General features: G+C 48.8%; 1 protein-coding gene across 5 annotated transcripts in view; it reads left to right on the top strand.

Moving 5' to 3' along the window:
• Nucleotides 1–21,583, top strand: part of GAS7 (growth arrest specific 7) — a 205,032-nt gene that overhangs the window by 93,616 nt on the left and 89,833 nt on the right. The window contains exon 1 of one of the 5 annotated variants that reach the window (XM_081219272.1): nt 13,373–14,043. The exons of the other annotated variants lie outside the window; for them this stretch is intronic. Within the exon in view, the coding sequence (XP_081075398.1) occupies nt 14,026–14,043 (18 nt within the window). The 5' untranslated portion in view covers nt 13,373–14,025. Of the gene's footprint in view, nt 1–13,372; nt 14,044–21,583 lie in introns of those variants that run through there. 5 annotated transcript variants of the gene reach the window in all.

The raw sequence follows: 21,583 nt of genomic DNA, 5'->3' as shown, positions 1-21,583 counted from the left end.
CCTCTGTTTTGCCTTTTCTTCCTTCCCAGGTGTGGCTCCCGGTTGGGGCCAGATGGCTCCACATGGTGCAGGTAGAATATTCAGGAGAAGCCTGGAAGGACCTTGGGAGTCGGTAGGTTCAGCTCCCTCCGCTCTAGATGAGAGAGAAGCCCAGAGAGGTGCACGCTCTGCCAGATGTCACACAGCCAGCCAGAGAGAGAGTGGGACGGGAACCAGGTCCCCAGGGGACTTCTGACTCGGGCCCCTGTGCCTCGTGTGGGCACTTGTGTGGTGGGGTCAGGACAGCTGTGGGTGTACACCCTAGACTTACGGGGGCTGCAGAGAGGGTGGCCCACTCGGAGGCGCTCCTTTCTTGCGTCACAAGTTGGAAGGCATGTAAGGAACACAGGATTATGTAACAGGATCAGGAGCCATGAAGGCTTCTGGAAAGATCATGGAAGTTGGAGTCTGGAAAACGGATTCATGTGGATTCAGCCGCTTCCCGTGTGACAACTGTGTCCACTTCACTGAGGCTCAGTTTCCCCACTAAGTCCTGGAATCTCTTCCCCAGCACTGTGGTGGAGGGTCAGTGTCACAGCCAGTGTGAAACTGTCAGCAGCAGCATTTGGGTCCTGATGGGAGTGTGATGCACCTCAGGGCTTCTCTGGAGATTGGGTTTTGGGTGTGCCTTGAAATGCTACAGTTTTATCATCATTTAGAAAAGTCTCAGCCGGCCTCCCTCTTCTATAATATCAAACATTCGACAGATATTTTAAGTGCACTGGCTCCAAAGACTTGGACCCAGTTTTGTTTTGTTTTTTCTTCTTTGACGTGCCACGTGACTTGCGGGATATTAGTTCCCCAACCAGGGATCAGACTCGGGCTCATAGCAGTGAAAGCGCGGAGTCCTAACCACTGGATGGCTGGGGAATTCCTGACCCTGTCTTTTTTTTTTTTTTTTTAATTTTTATTGGAGTATAGTTGCTTTACAATGCTGTATTAGTTTCTGCTGTACAGCAAAGTGCCGACCCTGTTCTTGAAAAGAGAAAATTTGTACCGTTGGAATCTAGGGCCTGTGAGTGGTGTACAGTCTGTGGGGCTGGAAGATTGGGAGCACTCACCCCTGCCTGGGCGGGCCAAGGAAAGTGCAAAGCGAAGGAATCTCTTGCAGGAATTTATGACGGAGAATGGGGGGAGGGGTATAAAGGGGGGCGTTTTAAAAACGGAGATCTCGGGACCAGGTAAAGTGGTGTTTCTTAAAGCAGGAGTCACCAGCCACAACGTGTCTATAATCCGTATTAAATGGCATGGAAAATAGAGTGGGAAAACAGCAGAGTGCATTGCATGTGGTAAAGCATGTATTGCCGCGTGAAACTTTTGCTTTGCATGTATATTGGGTTGTGAAGTAAAATGTGCTTTTTACCGTGGGTCAGACTTTCGAAACCAGAAAATGACACCTTCTGGCCTAGAGTGGTGACCCAGTGAGCCTGAAATCTCCTGTGGATGGCTGGGGATTTCCTTTCCAAGAAAAAAGCCGGAAGGAGAAAGGAAGGGTTCTCAGTGGGGAGAGAGCCTCACGCAAGCATCGTTGTTGAGAAGCTGGTGTGATGCAGCGTGCAGCTCAGACAGGGACAAGCAGGCTGGCTGGGAAGCATGGGGTCTGGGGACCAGGGGGGCCTCCCCTTCTCCCAGGGCCTGTGATTCTTCCAGCGACTGCCTGCTCCCCCTGCACCCTCCCCAGCGGTCCCCAAACACACATTCCCCTGCCCTGGAGCCCTGCACTGCTCCGATGAGGGATGGACCCAGCCATCCTCCCCACCAGGCACTGTGCTCCAAGGATGCTGGCTTCCAGCTGCTCAGCACCGGCGATCCCATGGGGATCTCTCTGCTCACCGCGGCAGCTGTGTCATCTCACCTTTACACCCCATGGATGCGCGTCTGTCCTCCGAGGCTGCTGTGCCCGATCCTCTTTCTCCTTGGTTCCCGCTCTGTGCACGGCTTTGCCTCTGACCACCTTCTCTGCCTCCCTGCCCAGCCGGTGGTTCATGCCTCACTCCTTAAGCTATATCAGCTTCCTCACTACCGCCCCCCCTTCCAAAGCTTCTCATCAGCTGTTGAGGCACCACTCTTCCATAGACAGAGTAGGACAGACTCTCCAGGGTCCCTTCTGGCCCCCAAACCTTGTCCTATGCTTCCCTTCCAAGGAAGGTGGGACCCAGGCTGGGGCGCTCAGCTCCGGGGTGAGATGGAGTTGGCCACACATTTGCAGCCCTTGGAAGGTGTGTACTGATACCCGGAAGCTGGTATTCAGCTCACCCACCAGGAGATGTTGGTAGTAAGAGGTCTTAGCAAGAGGATGGTTGATAGAGGGTAAAAGTACTGATTATACTTTCGGTCTAGGACGGTGGTATTCAGTTCTTTAACATGAGGGCGCCCTCTCTTCAAGTGACTGCTTATGCAGATCCCCAGCAATGAACACCAGGAGCTGTACACTGGTGGCCACTGGGAAAAATAAAGTGCAAAGCTGCAGGGGGGTTTGGTGGTGGTTTTGTTTTCGTTTTTGCCCATAGTTTCATTTTAAATTTTTTGAGTTGGTTGCCAACCTCTAAAAATGAGCAGATGTCACATTAAAAATTCAGATTTCCAGCTTCTCTTGCAAAAATGAGTAGCTTTGGTGACACTGAGCCCACTGTCCTGCCCGGCAGCAGTATGCTGCTGCTGATGCATGGCGGGGTTTCCGTTTGCTACAGTCCCTACCCATCACCAGCGTGGAGAGCAAGGATGGAACAGTTGCCAATACTAGCATGATTTGTGATGTTTTTCTTACGGTTAGGAAATATGAAATAGACCCGGTGCCCATGTCTGTGAAAAGTGGGAAAGTGAGAGGGCCGCAGTGTTCAAGAAGATGTTAAAGAATCTCTTTCTGCAAGTGAATTTGTTGGTCTCCTAAAAATTAATTTTTAAGGAATAGTGGTAGATTTAGAACATGTGCTGTGTTTTTTTGTTTGTTTTTGCCTTGAAATCAGTGGTTCTCAAAGTGTCACGCCTGAACCAGCAGCAGCATCACTTGGGATCTTGTTAGAAATGCAGACTGTTGGGTGCTACCCAGACCCGCTGATTCAGAAGTGTGGAAGGTAGGGTCTGGCAGTCTGTGTCCTGACGGCCCTTCTGATGCAGCTGAAGGAGCAAAGGCTGAGAACCACTGCTCTGAGGCTCAGAGCACAGACAGGATGCCAGCACCCTCTGTTGTCCCTTTCCATCCTTTTAAGACCCAGAGGGGAGGAAAGGCCGGGATCCCTAGCCGAAGAGACATTGAAGTTCTCACCCGACACCACTCCAGGCAGACTTCTGTTCATGTCTGAGGGCTGGCTACGGGAGCTTAGCAAATTCCAGTTTGCTTTAGTCCATTGCTTCCATCCGTGGGTCCTGATGGTGCAACAGGGGTGGAAGAGCCCTGGTGCCTCTGACAGTCCTGGGGAGATAGATGGTCATCAGGCTCTCTTCCCAGGGGAGCAGCAGTGTGTGACCCTAGCAAACAAGGCCGGGGAATGCATCACATGGAGAGGGACCAGGTTGGCTGCTCAAGCTTATCAAAGATGACTAGGCATTCATGGGCTAGGAGTTCTTAGGTGAAAATAATTCAAACCAGTTCTGTCTTGTTGGTGGTAAGACCTTGGTTTATTCGATTATAAAATAAAAATGATTTGATTATAAAATGAATACTTCTCTCCCAGGATTCTTGTAAAGGTCAAATAAGCTACAACAGATAAAAGTTACTGGCCCACAACAGACAGCACTTCAGCAAGGAAGAACCACGGAGAAGATTAGGACTGATATCAGGTGAAGTACAGACAGTGGGAATCGACTTTGGTGGGAAAAAGAAATCTTGTCCTTTGTCCTCCTGATTATCCAACCTGTCTCATTTTTAGGAGCTTGAAGTCGGGGTTGGGAGTGTTCTGTTGGGGTGTCCTTGCTGGTGTCAACAATTCAAATGAAGTCATGGGCTTCCCTGGTGGCGCAGTGGTTGAGAGTCCACCTGCCGATGCAGGGGACACGGGTTCATGCCCTGGTCCGGGAAGATCCCACATGCCGCGGAGCGGCTGGGCCCGTGAGCCATGGCCGCTGGGCCTGCGCGTCCGGAGCCTGTGCTCCGCAACGGGAGAGGCCACAACAGTGAGAGGCCCGCGTACTGCAAAACAAACAAACAAACAAAAAAACAAATGAAGTCACACGCGGGCTGCTTTAGGAAGGTTGCCAGGCTTTGCATTGGTTGGTTCACGGCTGTTGTGCACGGCTGTGTCTGTTTCTCAGTCTGGTTTGCAGGGGGTCACCAGCTTCCCAGCAGCCCCGGTGGATGTGGATGTTCTCTGGCCCCTTCTGCTGGTCCCCGAAACCCCTGTCTTGCCCACAGAGTGGCCTGATTCCAAGTCACATGCTGTTCCTCTTTCTCCGGTCTGTGTCAGGAAGGTCAGAAGGTGTCACTCTGAGAGGTTAGCCCACAGGCTGTGCAGCACAAGTGACTCAGCACTGGGGACCTCAGCTAATGAGTTTCCTAGAGGCTGCTCAGTGATTTAACGGAGACGGGACGGTATGGAGCACAGCTAATATTTACGGAGTTTCTTCCATCATTTCGGCCCTCGTATTTAGTCTTTGCAAGAATTTTGTGCAGTGGGTGGTGGTATTTGCATTTTTACATGTGGAAAAGAAAAAGAGGTTCAAAGCAGTGAAGTGACTTGCCTGAGATTATGTGGCTGGTAAGAGGTAGAACCTATACCTGAACTTCCTCTGCCCTGGCTGAAGGTTAGAAGCTGGGTTTGGAGACAAGCAAAGGGATGTCTGTGGGCATTCGAGTGGCTAGTGGGGCTTGCCTCTTCTGTTTCTAATCCCCGCCCACATCCCTTACGCATCGTGCATACCTTATTTTGGGAGCCCCTGCTGCAGAGCAGAGGCTGTGGTTCCTCGAAGCCTCTGGAATCTTCCAGGCCCCCTTGTTGGAATGGAGCTTTGCATTTCAATGAGTGGAAAAAAAATAAGCAGAAGAGGATTTGCCAAAAGAGAAAATCAAGTGCGTTTATGACTCCTCTTTGTGTGCACAGATGTTTCCTCCCTGGGTCACCCCCGCCCCCCCTTCGCGGGGGCTCACTGGCCACAAACAGATGGGAAGTGGCTCATGGTTGAGCTGAGAGCCAGACTTACTGGCAAAGGTCGCCTTGCACGGAGGCTTGTGGGGGTCAGCCTGGGGAGGGGTCCTAAGTGGGGCTTGGTTTCTGCCATGCCATCTGGCCAGAGCTACTCCTCCAGCCATGATGGCAGCATCAGCACCAAGGTTGAGGGCCAGAGAGCTAGGAGAAGAAGACTCTGCATTAGGACTGGGAGACTTGGTGTCCAACCAACCCCCGTCTGTCTCTGAGCCTCGGTTTCCCCATCTGTAAAATGGCAACATGGGATCAAGTGATCTCTACGGTCCCTTCCATCCCTAATTTTTGTGTCAGCGCTGCATTGATTAAGTTCTTTACTGTTGATCATTTTGTCTTAATTCAATTCGTTTTCCTAAAAATAAAGCCCCCCCCAGTCTCCGTGCCATTTGAAAGATAATACAATGAACCTTAATCTGATAAACAATGTTCATTTTAGGGGATGGCCAGTGAAATGGGATATGTCAAGGGGGATTTTATTAGCAAATATTATCTAAATATTTTACATAAGGCTATATGCATGTATTAGCTCATAATGGAATCCAAGTTAAAGATTTTTTTAAAAGAATGCACTAAAATGAATAAATGAATATGCTCATTATAGAAAACTTGGAAAATACAGAAAAGCAGAAATAAGAAAAAATATTTAGCATGCTTGTCTTTTTTTTTTTTCGGGGCATATTTGTCTACATAATTGGGATCATATGGTATATTTAGAATTGTACATGCTGATTCGGGGGAAGGGCAGTGTTTACGAATACATTTTTAAAATAAAGAAAAATTAAAAATTTCATTTTTAAAATTAAAAAAGAACTCAAAAATTTAAACGTGATAAAAGAAATACAATTACAACAGCCAGAGGAATCCCACAGTACAAAGATAACTTTTGTTAACATTTTCGCATGTTTCCTTCGTGCTTGGCTTGGGGCGGGGAGAGCATTATTTTCCATAGTTGAGATCATGCTGCGTACACTCGTTTCTAAAACAGGAACCACTCTTAGAAGATGATGTACAAGAGGGTTTAGAAGATGATATAAAAGAGGGTTTTGATGGCAGAAAGCATTGGCTACTGGGTGGTTGATTAGTCTTTCCTGTTTTGAGGGGGTGGGGGAAGACTTGGTTCATTCAGTATGAGTTTTAAATACACAGAAAATCATCACTCAAGTTCTTTGGCAGAGAAAGTGGCCGCTGTGATGTTCTGCATAGTGCAGCATTGCTCTGGTGGACAAAGGAAACAAAGACTTTTTGTTCGGTGACTCTCCCAGCACAGAATCCACAAAGCTTGAACAGTCCCTCCACGGTCGGCATGTTCTTGGACAGAAAAGGAAGCAGCAGTTACAAGTGCGCCCCACACATGGCTGGAGGCTTCGTCTGTACTGGCCTTGGATGTTGCAGGAGAAACATGCATCCTGGTGCCAGGATGGGAGGGGAGCAGCAGCGGAGGACCAAGCGAGACACTAGGCACCAAACCTCAACCCTAACCCTAACCCTAACCCTAACCCCAGGCAGTACAGTTTGCTGGATTTCTGAGTTGGGGGAGTGCACTAAGCAATGCATGTATATGGTTACTTCCCCAGCATCATCTTCCTAATTTTGGTTTCTCTCAGTGTCTGAACAGTAAGTGTGTGGTCTCTTCACTTGCATGCCTACAAGAACCTTCCTGTTTCTTTCATGTCAAATAGTAATATGACTTGGCTGGATATGTATGTCTTGGATGTCAACCTTTTTGGACAGAAACTCACGTTTGCAGCTCAGCCTGTTCCATTGTTCAACAAACGTTTATAGACACCCACAGGGATGAACAAGATGATGGCCATGCCCCTGAAGCTTTGACCTCAGTGGCATTTGTCTTCTGGCACTTTCAGATGGGCGATGCCCAGTCCTTATGAGCTGTGAGCAAAACAAAGTCCCCGCCTCACAGAGCTTTTATTCTAGTGGGAAGTGTTCTCTAGCTGTTAGTAGGAGTAGAGGAAAAGTCTGAGGAAGGAGTGATTTCCTAGATAACTTTTCTCTTTGCCTGTTGGTGTGCATGATTTTTTATTATGTTTTACTATTTTTGTCATTAATTGTTGATTTTAGTGTATTTGATCTGGTCTTTTCTAATGGAATACTACTTAAACCTACATTGATTCATTATTTCCTTGCTTTTTTTAGTTTGCAATTTGGGGAGATACTTTTAAGTTTACTCTGTACCTTACTGATTTAACTTTTAATATTTTTATTTATCCACAATGTGGCTTTAAATGAGCAATTTTCATATAATACTGACCTTATCTATTTTCTTCTTTATATCAACCTTTCTCTCTTGCCTGGTTTTTTCCATTACGAATTTTCTGTTCCTCTCTCTAAGAGGTCACAACTTCTTACATTCTAGCAGTTTCCTGACATTTTAAATTATATTCTGAATTACTTTCTGAGATGTGCTCTTCCTTTGAGCATTTAGGATGGTGTTTCCTCACTCATTTCCCATGTGTTCCGCCCCCCCGCCCCTCCCCCCACTGGCTTTTCAAACTCATTCTTAACAAGGCAGGATCTATGTAGACACTGCATTATACGAGAAGAGTATAGGTCATCTGTCACTGGCTTTGGCACTCTGTGCACTTGGGGGAAGGTTGAGTCCTTTTCACATTTGCTCACCTGTAGGTTCAATGGTACATACATCTCCCAGTCCTGTTATTGTTTTCAAATTGACTGTCACCTGGTGCATCGTTCTTTTACTGCCTGGCTTGCTGATATTCCGAATGGGTGAAGTGCATGAGAGATCACAGTTCTCCTGGCCCCATCCCCACTCACTGCTGCCAGGACATTCTCCAGACTTGACCTGTGGGATCCGTACCTCTCTGAATGACTAACACCCCTCCCCAGGCCCTGCACCCACCTTCACTGCCCGCTGGCTTGTTTTCCAGGAATCCCTGTGCAGAAATGGGTGGTAGGGAGGGAGGGGCAGATCTCAGGCTGCTTCTGAGCCACAGGGGCTGGCTGTTTAGTGCTCGGGTGGTTGCAGATCCTGTATCTCACATCGGGGTCTGAGAAGGGCGAAGGTGCCAAGTGCATCTCAAATTAGACACAGAGAGCAGTGATGGTGTGAAGTGCTGTTTCCCCTTTCACAATTAGTCTCCGTTTTGTAAAATTTTCTCCGTTTACTCCACTGGCCTTAAAGGTTCTGGAGGGTTGTTCCCTCAGATTCTGATTGTCCACTATTTTTGCTTTTTTTTGTAGCGTGGTAATTGTTATCTTTTCCTCTTACTGCCACTTTAACCAGGATTTGACAGAGGTGTCCACAGGCTTACTGCCCGGTGCCCCTTTCCACAGGAAGTCCCTCTGCACCCCTTTAACTGTCCTCTTGTTCCTCCCCGTGGTGATTCAGGCCCACACTGGGGACCTCATTCCTGCAGTTGTGGGTATGTGGTCAGTCACAAATTCAAGTTTGGTTTTCTGGGATTGAAAAAAGAACCTCGTAAACCATTGCCTGGATGCTGCGTGATAGTTTTACACATAGCCTGAGACTGTTGTTTCTCCAAGTGGGCTGAGTTTACAACTGAGGATATGTGAGATGATCTTAGATCACGTGGAGATAACAGTTTTTAAGTTCCATTTATTTTCGTGTGTAATAGAAAAAAAAAAAAACCCAACCCAATCAAATCCGTGGTTTCATAGATATTACTGCTTAGGGCCAGGCTTAATTCAAGTTCCATGTAAGTCAGTTAAAAAACAAGTAAATCATAGTGTAGCTGATGCATGACAGTGGGAAAGTTCTGAGAGCAGAACATGAGTGACTGAGGTCTGGGAGACGCTGAGGAGGGGATCCCATAGGTCTGGAATGGGGCCTGTAAGGAGGTTTTGAAACCAGGTGCCATTTCTGATATGTCCACTTGATCTTGGGACTCTTTTATGATGGGGACACGTAGAAACCTTATGAGGGGCCTTGGACCCCACCACGCTGAGTGCAAGAAACTGGCTGCCAGTCACTTCCCAGGGGCCATCGCTTGGCCTGGTGGGCCAGATCCGGCCACTACCTATATACAGCCCCGTCCCTTAGTTTCTTTCTCTTTTTTTTTTTTTTTGCGGTACGCGGACCTCTCACTGTTGTGGCCTCTCCCACTGTGGAGCACAGGCTCCGGACGCGCAGGCTCAGCGGCCATGGCTCACGGGCCCAGCCGCTCCACGGCATGTGGGATCCTCCCGGACCAGGGCACGAACCCGTGTCCCCTGCATTGGCAGGCAGACTCTCAACCACTGCGCCACCAGGGAAACCCCCGTCCCTTTCTTGCTTTCTTCTGAATGGGCATCTCTCTGAATGTCTTCCCTTGCTGCCCTGTGCCTCTTCACACTCCCCAGCCCCTTGTGTGCCTGGGTTCAGATTTCCACACCCACCTCACTTCCATATTCCTTTCTGAGATTAGCAGGGGAAACCTCCTCTCTATAGTCAGTAAGCATTTTCTTCATTATCTCGTGTGGACACTAACTATGTATTTCCTCTTAAGATCCCCATCCTCATTTGCTTCCTGTGACTGATTCTCAGAACCCACATCTGTTCATTCCCCATCACATAGTCCCTGAGTATGAAGTACTGGACTGGTTTGGAGGGGAAACAGATTAAGACCTGGTTTTTGGGGTTTGGGTTTTTTTTTTTTTTTGCCTTTAAGAGTACTGAGAGGGGCCCAGGAGGTGCTGCCTGCATGAATGGAGGGCCTAGGGGTGGGATGGATTCATTCTCCTGCTACTTGAATGCACTCACCCCCTCCATAGGTTCCACTGTGCATCCTTTCTGCATGAACTCAGCATTGACCTCTAGGATTTCACCACCATCTCCGTGCAGATGCTCCAGCTCCATGTGTCGAGGGCCAGACTCACCCCAGCTGCCCAGTGATCACTTTGAACTTGGATATGCAGGCAACAAACTCCACCACGTCCCCGCAAATGGCTCCCACCATAGCTGGATCGCTGGGCAACTGGTTCTAGCTTCTCTTGTTCCCTTTGGAGTTGACTTTTACTTTCTCCCATTCCCCCTGCGTCTCATCAGTCGCCAAGGCTTATTCTGCTTCTTACTTAGTGTCCTCCTGCTCTGGTCAAGCCCTTTCTTTTCATCCCTGCTGTCGGGCCAATTCTGTATCTTCTGAGGAACTGCCTCTGCCTGTCCCAACTGAAAAGGCTCTGCCCTCCTCAGGACTCTGAAAGCTCTTATTGTCTACTACTTATCAGTCAGCATTCCTTGCAGACTCCTCTGTATGGTTATCCCTCTTTTTTTTTTTTTTTTTAACACTTGTGTTTGTGCCTTGTCTTCCAAATTTTAGAAGTGAAGTCATATATATAAGACTTGCCTATATCTTCCACAGCATTCAGGAAAGCGGTCGTTAGTAACTTGATTCGTTATGAACTTGATTAGTTATTAGTTGCTGATTGATTGTGTAGCCAGGGGGCTGCGTATCAGGGGGTGGGGCTGTCTTTGAGACCCTGTACCCTGGAGACTGCACAGGCTGGTGAACAATTTTTCCCTTCACTCCTCTGAAGCATTTAGAAGAAGTGAGTCATCGCCATCCAGATGTTCTTTCTTAATTATCATTATAAGACAACACAATTTGTCCAACGGAGGAGGATGAGGTCCCACAGCAAACGTGGCCTATTTTTGGTTGACAGTTTTCAACTCAACTGAAACAAAGAATAATCAATCACAGGATGGTTGGTTGCATCTGACTCCATTCAACTCGGGAAAAGGAAGCTTAGTGGAAATGATTGCCAGTCTTTTTTGCTTTTGGATCATGGGTTTCCTGATGTCTTTTGTTTGTCCATGTGGCCCCATAGTTAGAAACATACCTGTTTTCAGAGACAAAAAAGGAGGTGAACAATTTGTGCTTTTCCCCAGCCAACTGTAATGATAGAGGACTATCAGTAAAGCAGAACAGAAGTGACTTCTGGATTAGAACACTAGGATAACCCCAAACAGTAGACCCACTGGAATGTATATGCGGGTCTTAACACACCCAAAAATGTTAACTGGGTGAATCCTATAGAATAAAACCTCTGCAGTACTGGTTTGTTTTGCTTTAGTTCAGGTCAGCGCAGATCAGCCTCCTGGATTGTAATGGCCCAGAAAGGCCCCTTGCCATTGGCTGGAAACCTTACAGAGAACCACCATGATGGTGATTTCTGTGTTGCCTACAGCAGGGCATTATTGTCTGTGATTTTATCTACTCGTCTTTGTGCTGCAGGGTCAGAGTGGTGTCAAGGCTGAACGGCCTGAAAACCGTCCCCTCTTTGCTATTATTAAAAACAAGAAAGCATGGGCTGTGAAAGCTTCCATCGCCATTTTAATTCCACAAAACCAGAGGGCCTGAAGATGAGGGTCTTGGCTGTCTAGATGCACATGAAGTTTTGTTCTCATCTTCTCCTGGGTGGGAGCCCATTTCCAGGAGCAGAGAAGGACCTTGCTGTGTATTCCAGGGCATGGCTGGTCCCACAGTTCAGGGTGTGAGCTTGCACCTGGCATCCCTTCCCACACCAGGGAGAAGATAACCCAGCAGCCACTGGAGGACTCTCACCTCTGGATACGTACGGTGCTCACTTCTTCTCTTAGTGGCTGGTTTGGGACCATTTTACAACTGTAGATTTAAGCGTATGTATAGATCTGTGTATAGACTACATTTTTTTTTATCCATTCATCCATCTCTGGACACCTGGGTTGTTTCCACCTTTTGGTTATTGTGAATGATGCTGCTATGAACAGGAGGGTACAGATATCTGTTTGAGTCCTTGCTTTTGATTTTCTTGGCTATATAGCCAGAAGTGGAATTGCTGGATCATATGCTAATTCTATGTTTAATTTTTGGAGGAATTGCCTTACTGTTTTTCACAGCATCTGCACCACCTTACTTTCCCATCAGCAGCGCAGAAGGGCTCCAGTTTTTCCACATCCTCATCAATATCTGTTCTTTTCTGTTTTTTTTTTTATAGTAAGCATCCTAATGGGTGTGAGGTATTATCTCATTGTGGTTTGAATTTGCATTTCCCTAATGACTAGTGACCCGTGACATCTTTTCACGTGCTTATTGGCCATTTGTAAATCTTCTTTGGAGGAATGTCCTTTGCACATTTTAAAATTGGGTTGTTTGTTTTTGTTGTTGAGTCTAAACTTTTTTGAGTCCAGGGAAACTGCAGCACCTACTCTTTCAGCCCCTGCAGGTAGTAACAGCAGCAACAGTCATAACTCACGTCACCCTCGCACTATACTAAGTGTTTACATGGATTACTTTTTTCCCCTTTAATCCTTACAACAACCTTTTGGGAAAGATCATCTCCATTTTACACTTGAAGAAACTGAAGCTTAGAGGCCTTGCCCTACGTATCACAGTGGTGAACCAGCAAAGCCCTGACCCTGATCTGACTCTGTCCCTGAATGACAGTACTGATGGCCTGGCCCCCACCCAAGGAGCTGGCATGGAAACCTTCCTAAGTAGACACTTCATCCATGCGTTTGAGAGAAGTGATACTTTATAGGAAACCACGCAGTCCTCGGGACCTCTGTTCCTCCAGGACACCGTATTTACTTCGATGTAAAGAATCAGTTCCTAGGGGCTCCCTGGTGGCGCAGTGGTTGAGAGTCCGCCTGCCGATGCAGGGGACACGGGTTCGTGCCCCGGTCTGGGAGGATCCCACATGCCGCGGAGCGGCTGGGCCCGTGAGCCATGGCCGCTGAGCCTGCGCGTCCGGAGCCTGTGCTCCGCAACGGGAGAGGCCGCAACAGTGAGAGGCCCGCGTACCGCAAAAAAAAAAAAAAGAATCAGTTCCTAAAATCCCAAAGGTTTGCATCTGAAAGCAAACCCAGAAATGCAGGGCACTTCAAGTGCTAAACCTTCAGCTGCTCCGAAAAGCTTTCTGAGCGGCGGGATAGGATATATTCACCGAGGAGCCAAGTACTTGCTGAAACTCATTTCCTTGGTGGAGGCAGTGTTGCTCTCAGGGTCCAGTCCTTTCTTCCCATGAACCCAACAGCTTTGTGATTCCCCAGCCTGTTTTCACCTGAGATGCCCGGCATTGCTTCCTCTTTTCCTGCTGTCTGTCCAGGTTTGGAGGTGACAGGGGCTGAGTGAAGGCAGGGGACCCTCATGTTGCCCTTTTGGGGGCGGCAGCTTTCCGGCCCTGGACAAGTCCAGCACAGTGGTTCTTTGGGGGAGAATTCTCCATCCTTTTTATGTTGGTTTTTATCTGGCCTTGGGTTCACACAGCTGGGGCCAGAGCTGGGGCCAGAGCTGTGACTTTGGGATGGGAAAATGTTGGCGGAACATTCCCCAGCAGGGCTTGGGCAGGCCCAGGGAGTCCAGCCTAAACTACAGTGGACAAAGGAGCTCTTGTCCACAGGCCCGGGGGTGGAAGGCATCTGGTCAGTGACACAGGCTTGGCCACTGTATGTCGTGACCTCAGCCAACTTTTTTTAGCTGAGGAAGGAGAAAAAGAGAGCGTGCAATAAAGAAAAAAGAAAGAGAAAGAAAGGAAGAGAGAGAGAGAAAGGAAAGACGAAAGAAAGAGTGAAAGAGAGAGAAAGAAAGAAAGAAAGGAAGCCCCCAGATCCTTTGTATCTGGAAAGTCCAGAAGGCATCGTTGATTTCCCCACAGGAGCTGGAGCAGATTTGGAAGGAACTGTGCAATGTAGTGGGTTCTTTGTGAAAGAACAGCGATGAGAAAAGCCACAGAAACATCCTCCGGGGTGCCCAGAGCCCTGACCCTGGGGTAGCTGTTCGCCTGGGCCTCATTTCCCGCAGAGGGGCCTGTGGAGAGGAAGCTGGCAGGGGCCTGGCCAGCAGCCCGGGCACTGCAGACAGGACCCACGACTCTGAGTTAGCGGCCCCCAAAGAAGATGAGCCCTCCTCCAATGGTAAGAATCGTTCTGCTTACCTGCCAGCGTGTGTGCAGCTTGCCTTTCTCCGCATGCTCCTAAGATGGCTTTGGCATTTTAAAGAGGCAGTTCTGAGAACCCTCTGAGATACGGGCTCCCAACTGCTGAGCTTACAAAGTCTGGTGTGTTGGGGGCACCTTTCCCGGGCCCGAGGCAAGAGGAGGGGAGAAGATGTGGGCTGATGTTGGAGAAACCAGGAAGGGAGGGGGCAAAAGACTGAAAAGGGGATGTTTGTGGAGGGAAAGGGTCTTGGGTCCCCCTCGGTTACCTGGGGAAGCAGTTAAGTTCAGTGTGACGGAGAAACAGAGTGGTGACATGTGGATTTTTCTGTGGTGGGGATTGGAGTCCAGATCTGCCTCTCCCAGTAACTTGTCCCACATCCAAAGCTTGGCTTCTACCCACCCACCTACCTTCTACTCCACGGCCCAGTTCCAGATGGGACACTGGATGGTGAAAGCCCATTAAAGGACACAGTTCCCCAGAAGGTTGTTGAGTATCTGCCCAGTTAATCCAGTATCTGCACTGGGGTTCCAGGCTGGACTGGATGTCTCTGTCCAGTTTGGTGGTGGCAGCCGTGGCCGCCCTAAAGATGATGGACGCTCTCCTGAGACTCAAGAGGAGAATAGCCTTACTTTGCCAACCGTCCTGCCTCTGGAAGTTAGACTCCCCCCTTCTTTGGAAAGAGGGACCAAGAGGGATCAGCTAAGACTTTAGTGGCCACTCTGTTGAGGTTCTGGACAGCTGAAGGAGGTCCAGTTTCTGTGGCAAGTCCCGTCTATCTCTGCACATAAACCTTCCCCCAGGACATTCTATCCCACTGGCTGGGTCAAAATCAGCCTCTCTGATTGTGGCGTGGCTTCTGATCGAGGCCTGAACCTGTACCAGGAGCAGAGATGGTGCTCATCCTCCTGCAGCATCCTCTGACTCCCAGCTGGGCTTCTCAAAGAGCCTACCGTGCATCTGAATTGCCCAGAGACCTTTCAGACGTAGAGCCTGGCTCTAGGGTGGGGCTTGGGACCCTGCGTTTCAAACCAGCTTGCAGAGGACGCCTGGGCTGCCGGTGCAGGGACCACACTGGGATGATGGCTACTGTAAAGAACCCAGACCAGTCAATCCAGTGCTGACAGTTACAGCTGCCCACGACCTAGCTGCAGATCACTGGGCACGTCTGGCCCTGGCTGTGGATGGCGGCCGGGAGGTTTACGGGGAAGATGGGATTAGCAAGGGGATGAACGCTGAGGTGCATTCAGGGAGCAGGGAGGAGCCCGGGGAAGCTCTTGGCAGAGGCTGAGGTGTATGGGGTGCGGGCCGTTGGCGGGGTGCAGCGTGAGTGGTGAGCAGAGGCGCTGTGTGCCAGGAGGTCTGGAACTGTTCTTCTGGAGCCTGCCTTGGGTGTGGGGAGAATTCTAACTTCGGATACAGGGAATCCCAGGACGCCAGGTGGTCGTCTGGTTCTTGGCAAAATAGAGAGCAACCGTGCATGGCTCTGGGAGTGACAGGGAAGGGGCGGACACCGGCCCTCAGGACAGAAGAACTCACCAGAACTCCCCATGGTGAGAGGGGAGGCACTGAGCTCCAAGGTAGCGAGGCAGAAGCCCAGGTGTTTGGGGCCCAGGCAGCGTTCCAGGACCACCTCTGAATCCCGTGTCTGCACTTGAATGTGCCTTTTTCCCTCCGACAAAAATGGCACGTCCTTAAAAGAGAGATACTAACATCCAGAATCATTGAGCATTAGGCTATACCTTTCAAACAAAAAATAAACAAAAAAACGACCCTGGAGACCATCTGGTCCAACTTCCGTATTCTTGAGATGAGGAAATTCTGTACCAGCAGAGATGAAGTATGTTGCTCAAGGTTCACAGCAAGACAGTGGCAGCTCTTGAGTCCGTGTTGTCCGCATGGTGCCCCAGAGCAGTGGTAGATCCGAAACCTCGATGGCCATGTCCTTGGCTGTCCCATTTGTCTAAGTTTTATACGCACCAGGAGCTCAGGCTCCAGAAATGGCAGCTGACTTGGGTTGGTCGGAATCGCACCCTCTCTGACTCATAGAAACAGTACCAGTCTCTCTCAGCCTTAATCTCCCTCCGGTGCTCATGGTTCAGGGCCAACTAGGGAGCTCTGGGAACCAGCTCGCAGAGTTAGAAGTCTTTGATTGGAATCACTGGGACCCCAGGCCATTGGCACTGCAGAGTAACTGGAATGCATCTCCACGGTGAGAAGACTGGTTTATTTTGGTGCCTGCAGGCCTGCGAGTAGCAGCCGTAAAGCTGGATCAGCTGGATCTCGGCCAGACACCGGCTGTCAGAGACACCCATCTTTGTGCCCTAATGAGCTCTAGTCTGCCTCCCTTTAAAACGGTACCCACTGCCCACGAGGAAGCCTGCTTTTACTCCCGGAGCAGCTGTGGACAACAGCTGTCTTTGAAGTTCCTTTCTGGCGGGCAGGCTGCTTTCCATGAGGTACCCAAGCCTCTGACTTCCCCGGGCTAGCAACTTTCAACTCCCTGCCTCCCTTCTGAGCTTCTTAAATCCATTTCGAACAGAACATAATGCTTGGGAAATTTGGTTATGGGGTTTTCTTCAGAGTCATAACAACTTATGAAAGTGCCAGAAATGGCATAGGCATTTTGGGGTTTTGCACCTTAATACTAAAGAAAGGCTGTGTTTCTTTTTCCCCTCCCAATACCAAGTGTTGGCAAAACTCTTATTCCCAGCCTTTTTCCTCTGCAAAGGGAAACTGGACCCGGAATCATCTAGAGGGGTCTTCACCCTACCAGGAGTTCCTAGGGAGAGTGTTTCTGGTGACTGAGCCTCAAAATGTCCTGCAAAAAGCATCTTCTAAGGCAGGATCATTGATATCATTATAGAGGTAAACTAGTATAGAAAATCTAGGATGCGTTTTTTTGTTTGTCTTTTTTTTTCCTCTCCTAGGATGTATCTTGAGATCCTTTACAACTATGGAAATGGTGAAACTTTACCCCAAGTCCTTCCTCTCACAGATAGGGACATTTCAGCCCTAAAGAGGCCAGAGCAGTGCCCTGGAGCAAAAGGGAGGAGAATTCAGTGTTCAGTCTCCCCACAGTGGTTTGAGGTCTAATGCCCACAATTTTTATAATAGTATCCTGGTTTGGGCATAAACTTAATGATCTACAATTTTCGTTAATCACTTCACTGGTGTCTTTCCCACCAATCCTGAGTCTGGAGTGAATGAAGCGGTATCTCTAGACCAAAAGAGTTTCAGACTGCTTCCTCTTTGGACCCCAAAAGAGTTTGGGGGAATCATGCAGAAAAAAAAGAGTCATGTTTCATGACCGTTTATGTCCCTCGTCAGGAGGTCTCTGCTGCCTCTTTATGCAGCAGCTGCTTTTGCAAGTTTGCGCTGGTCATTTAAATGCCTTGAAATTTCTCTCGTGGAAGTTTTGGGTTCTGTCGTGAAAGACGTGCCTCAGGTTGTGGAACCCCAGTGGTCTCTTTTGTATAAATTTATTTAGTTAGTTAGTTTTGGCTGCGTTGGGTCTTTGTTGCTGCGTGCTGGCTTTCTCTAGTTGCGGCGAGCAGGGGCTACTCTTCGTTGCGGTACGTGGGCTTCTCATAGCAGGGGCTTCTCTTGTTGCAGAGCACAGGCTCTAGGCGCGCGGGCTTCAGTAGTTGTGGCACGCGGGCTCGGTAGTTGTAACTCGTGGGCTCTAGAGCGCAAGCTCAGTAGTTGTGACGCACGGGCTTAGTTGCTCTGCAGCATGTGGCATCTTCCCGGACCAGGGCTCGAACCCGCGTCCCCTGCATTGGCAGGCGGATTCTTAACCACTGTGCCACCAGGGAAGTCTGCACCCCAGTGTTTGAGGGCTGGCAGCCCTTGGTTTTATAGACGAGGAGACACATCCAGAGAGGCAAAGAGGACTGCGTAAATCACAGCTCGTTGCCTGGGAACACAGTCTCTTTAAGCCTAGACCCCTGTGCTTTCTGCCGATGCTCCCGACAGTGGAGGTAGGATGTCAGAACAGCCCCTGCTATTTTTATCTGCTAGGGGAGGGGTAGGAGGAAGGGAGCCAACATTCTCAACAGCCCATCAGGAAGCTGAGTCTGAATAAAAATGTCTTTGTTAATCACAAGTGAGCAGAATCACTTGGGTTTTTCCTGCTCAGAAGCCAGAAGTTGGAACGGGCTGCCGGGAGCTCACTGCCTTTTCCTTTATAGCTCCTTTTCCTTTATAGCATCAGGATCAGACACACCTGAGAAACAGGACAAAAGTTAGGGGCTTTCTCTGGGGTTCCCCAAGCCCCTCCAGACTCCAAGGTGGGGAAGCAGCTGTGGCTTCCCATCTTACTCCCGGAGCCGTTCTCTGTATTTCAGGAACATCCACGGGAACCCCTTTCCCCCTGTGGCCCTCAACACGGCCATGAGGCCTCTGAGTACCTGCTCCAAACCTCTTAAACAGCAAGAGTGACTGTGATACTCGGTGACATGTTTATGCTGTTTGGTCAACGTGGAGATTCTCCCAGGAGATGCTGAAGAGAGGGCATCTCTCAGATCCATGTCATGATGGATGGTGTCACCAGGAAAAGTACCAGCCATCCAGAGTTCCTCGTTCCTTGCATTGTCTCCTCTTAAACCCTGTTAATTGGCCCTTCTGTCTTATATCTGTAAGACGGTGCAACAGTAATAAAATCTCTTTCCTCCAGGGTTGGTGAAGTGGGGCCCATGCAGGAATGTGTGCCAGGCCCACGTAGAAGCCACGTTCTACCCTCTACTGCTTGGCCCCCAGACACTTCAAGGCCATGAAGTGGCCTCTGAACCAGGAGGGTTCATTCATCCAACGCTTTCTTGTAATTCGCAGTATCACTTGCAAAGCTTTTCATCCATCCTTGCCCCGCTGGAGACCCCGTGGTTTCCAGTTGAGCAAGTTTTCCTGCAGAGGGTTGACTTCCTGTATCCCTGCATGGGCTACATTGTAATTGTGTTAATCAAAATTCCTGGTTCACCAGATCACTCCCTTCCTTTTCAGGGTCAGAAAATACAGAGTTTATTGTTCTGTGTCCTCTGCCTAGTCAATCCTAAGAAACATGCCCAGTGAGTTGACTGGCCCCCAGGGAGGCACTGGGGGGCTTGCTGATGGATATTCAGAGTGGCCAGGACTTGCGCTGAGTCTTCAGGAGCCAGACACGCCTGCAGTGCTCACAGCAGTTCAGCCTCCAGGCCCAGGGCTGACAGCTTTGTGGGTGCCGGGAGAAAACCCCCATGGCACTGATGTCCACCTCTCAGAGTGGATACCAGTGGCAGCCAGGATGTGAGGCTTCCTCTAGCAGCATCGTGGATGGAGGACAGTACTGGAGCCAGTGGGGGCATTGCGAAAGGTCGCTGATGCAGGCAAGGAAAAGCAAGGCAGACGCCCATGGGGAACGGGGCTGGCGAGTCCAGGTGCGTCACCCTCTGGCCACTGGTAGATATCATCCTGGGAGCTTTTCGGGGATGGGGTGGGTACAGGTCTGGCATGATCAAGCAGGGGAGTCCAGCCAGAGGGATGTGGATCAGTGCTGTGAAAGTTACCCCATCCATCTATCCATCCATCCATCATCCATCCACCTACTCTGAGCAATGAGGCCTGAGGACACTTGGGTATCAGGTTTAGAAGAGTCCTGGGGGCTTTTGCATTTAAGTGATTAGAGCCTGGTTTGGAAATTTCCTTTAAAATGGACTCAAAGACACAACATTGTAAATCAACTATACTTCAGTAAAAAATAAATTAAAAAAAAGAGTAAATGTGGTACAATAAAATAAAATAAAATGGACTCAAAGAAGCAGCCCTGCCAACCAGGTGATTTCTAGTAAGAGGGGTGTGAGTATACTCATGGAGAATTCTGGCAAAACCTCTGACGAGTCGGTCACATTTACTGAGAAATTCTGCACATAGAGAAGTGGAAGGGAGAAAGACATCCTGTGGCTCTGTGGCTCCTGACTGGTAAACGCTAGAGGTGAGCCTTATGGTTTGACCCCCTTTCACACGGGGTCCAACCAGAGTGGATCAAGGGAAGCAGAAAATCTCAGACTCAGGCTGGGCAATAGTGACACTCTTCTCTGAGTGCTGGGCCCAGCTTTGGCTTTGAGGGCTTCCAAAGGCAAACAAGAGGAACAAATGAGATATTCTAGAAGCCCTGGGTTCCTGAGCTTTCCCTCATCCAGCAAAGTGCTTTGGGCCCACCCTGTCCGCCTTCATGGATTTCAGGGCTCAGGGCTCCCTGTGGAAGAAAGTTTGTGGTCTCCAAGGACCCTTCCCTTCTGCCATGGTCCCTCTGGCCGGAAAACCCGTCCTTCTCTAGAAAATAGAGGAGGACAAATACCAGATGCCAGAGGATGGTAGCGAATTGCGCAGGTACCTGAAAGTCTTGGCAGGAGGGAGGAGAGGAAGAAGGGGACTTTCTTTATCAGGAGGGGAAGGGAGAGTGGGATTCTGCTTCCTGTCTCTCGGTGTCCACACTTTTTTTCTCCTACCTCCTGATCTTTTCTAGTATTTTCTGGAATTTGTGATCCGGGTTTTTATTTCTTTTTTTTTTTTTACACTATGTATTGAGAATAGTCACCCTTACACATGTTCTGTAACTAGGTTTACGATGATTATTTACACATTTTTTATAAGCTGCTTTCAGTGTTCAGCCCTGGTCCTTTTTACCTCGAGGCCTTCATTCTTCACCTGTAATTGTTTTACTCTTTCAGGCAGTTGGAGTACATCTTTCAAGCACTTGATTGGTAAATATCCTGAACCCTTGTCTGTAGAGCAATGTATTTCGCTCGATTTCACTCATGAAAGACAGCTGTGGCGACATAGAATGGGCTCAGCATTTTCTACCTAGCGGTCCAGGGGTGTCTTTGGAAATGTGGTCACAGAAGAGCCAAGAGCAGCTTTATTTATGCTCCTTTATCGGAGACACCCTCCTCCCACTTAAGGGGTTGTAGGACCTTTCTTTGCTGTGCAAATGTGTTGTTAGAGGGTGTCAGCTTGTTGTTGGGCTTTTAAAACCCATTTTGCCTGGAGCAGTGCTGGACCTTCCTGTGTGTCTCTTTGAGCTGAGGGAGGTTTTCTTCCCCGGGCCCCCCAATCAACCTTTGTTTATAGTTTCTTTTCTGCTGTGGCTTTTGTTCTAGTTTCTTCTTCAGGAACACCTAGCATCTTGGCCTGCTCTTCTGTTGATTCGGTTTTCATGTTTTCCCATTTCCTTTGCATTCTGGGAAAAAAATTCTTCAGTTTGTTTTGTACATAACTGACTTTTTTTTTTCTTTTTACAATACTGATTTTATATTCTATTGCAACCAATGTGGATATTCCTTTTATCACTACCTTTTAAATTTCCCTACAGTTTTGAGCACATCCTGTCCTTTTTTTATATCATTTTTTTAAACCAACTTGCCTTTTTTCCATTAGTTTGTTCTCTCCTTATGACTTTGGCGTTTGTATAATAGATGCTGTATCTTCCTGTCCTCTTTTGAGGTTGCTAAATGGTTTCCTGGAATTTTTCTTCTGGAGACCA

Source organism: Mesoplodon bidens, assembly GCF_964165515.1.
Source record: "Mesoplodon bidens genome assembly, chromosome: 19".
NCBI lineage: Eukaryota > Metazoa > Chordata > Mammalia > Artiodactyla > Ziphiidae > Mesoplodon > Mesoplodon bidens.
The sequence above is the reverse complement of the archived record's forward strand: the minus strand, read 5'-3'. Positions and strand labels throughout refer to the sequence as shown.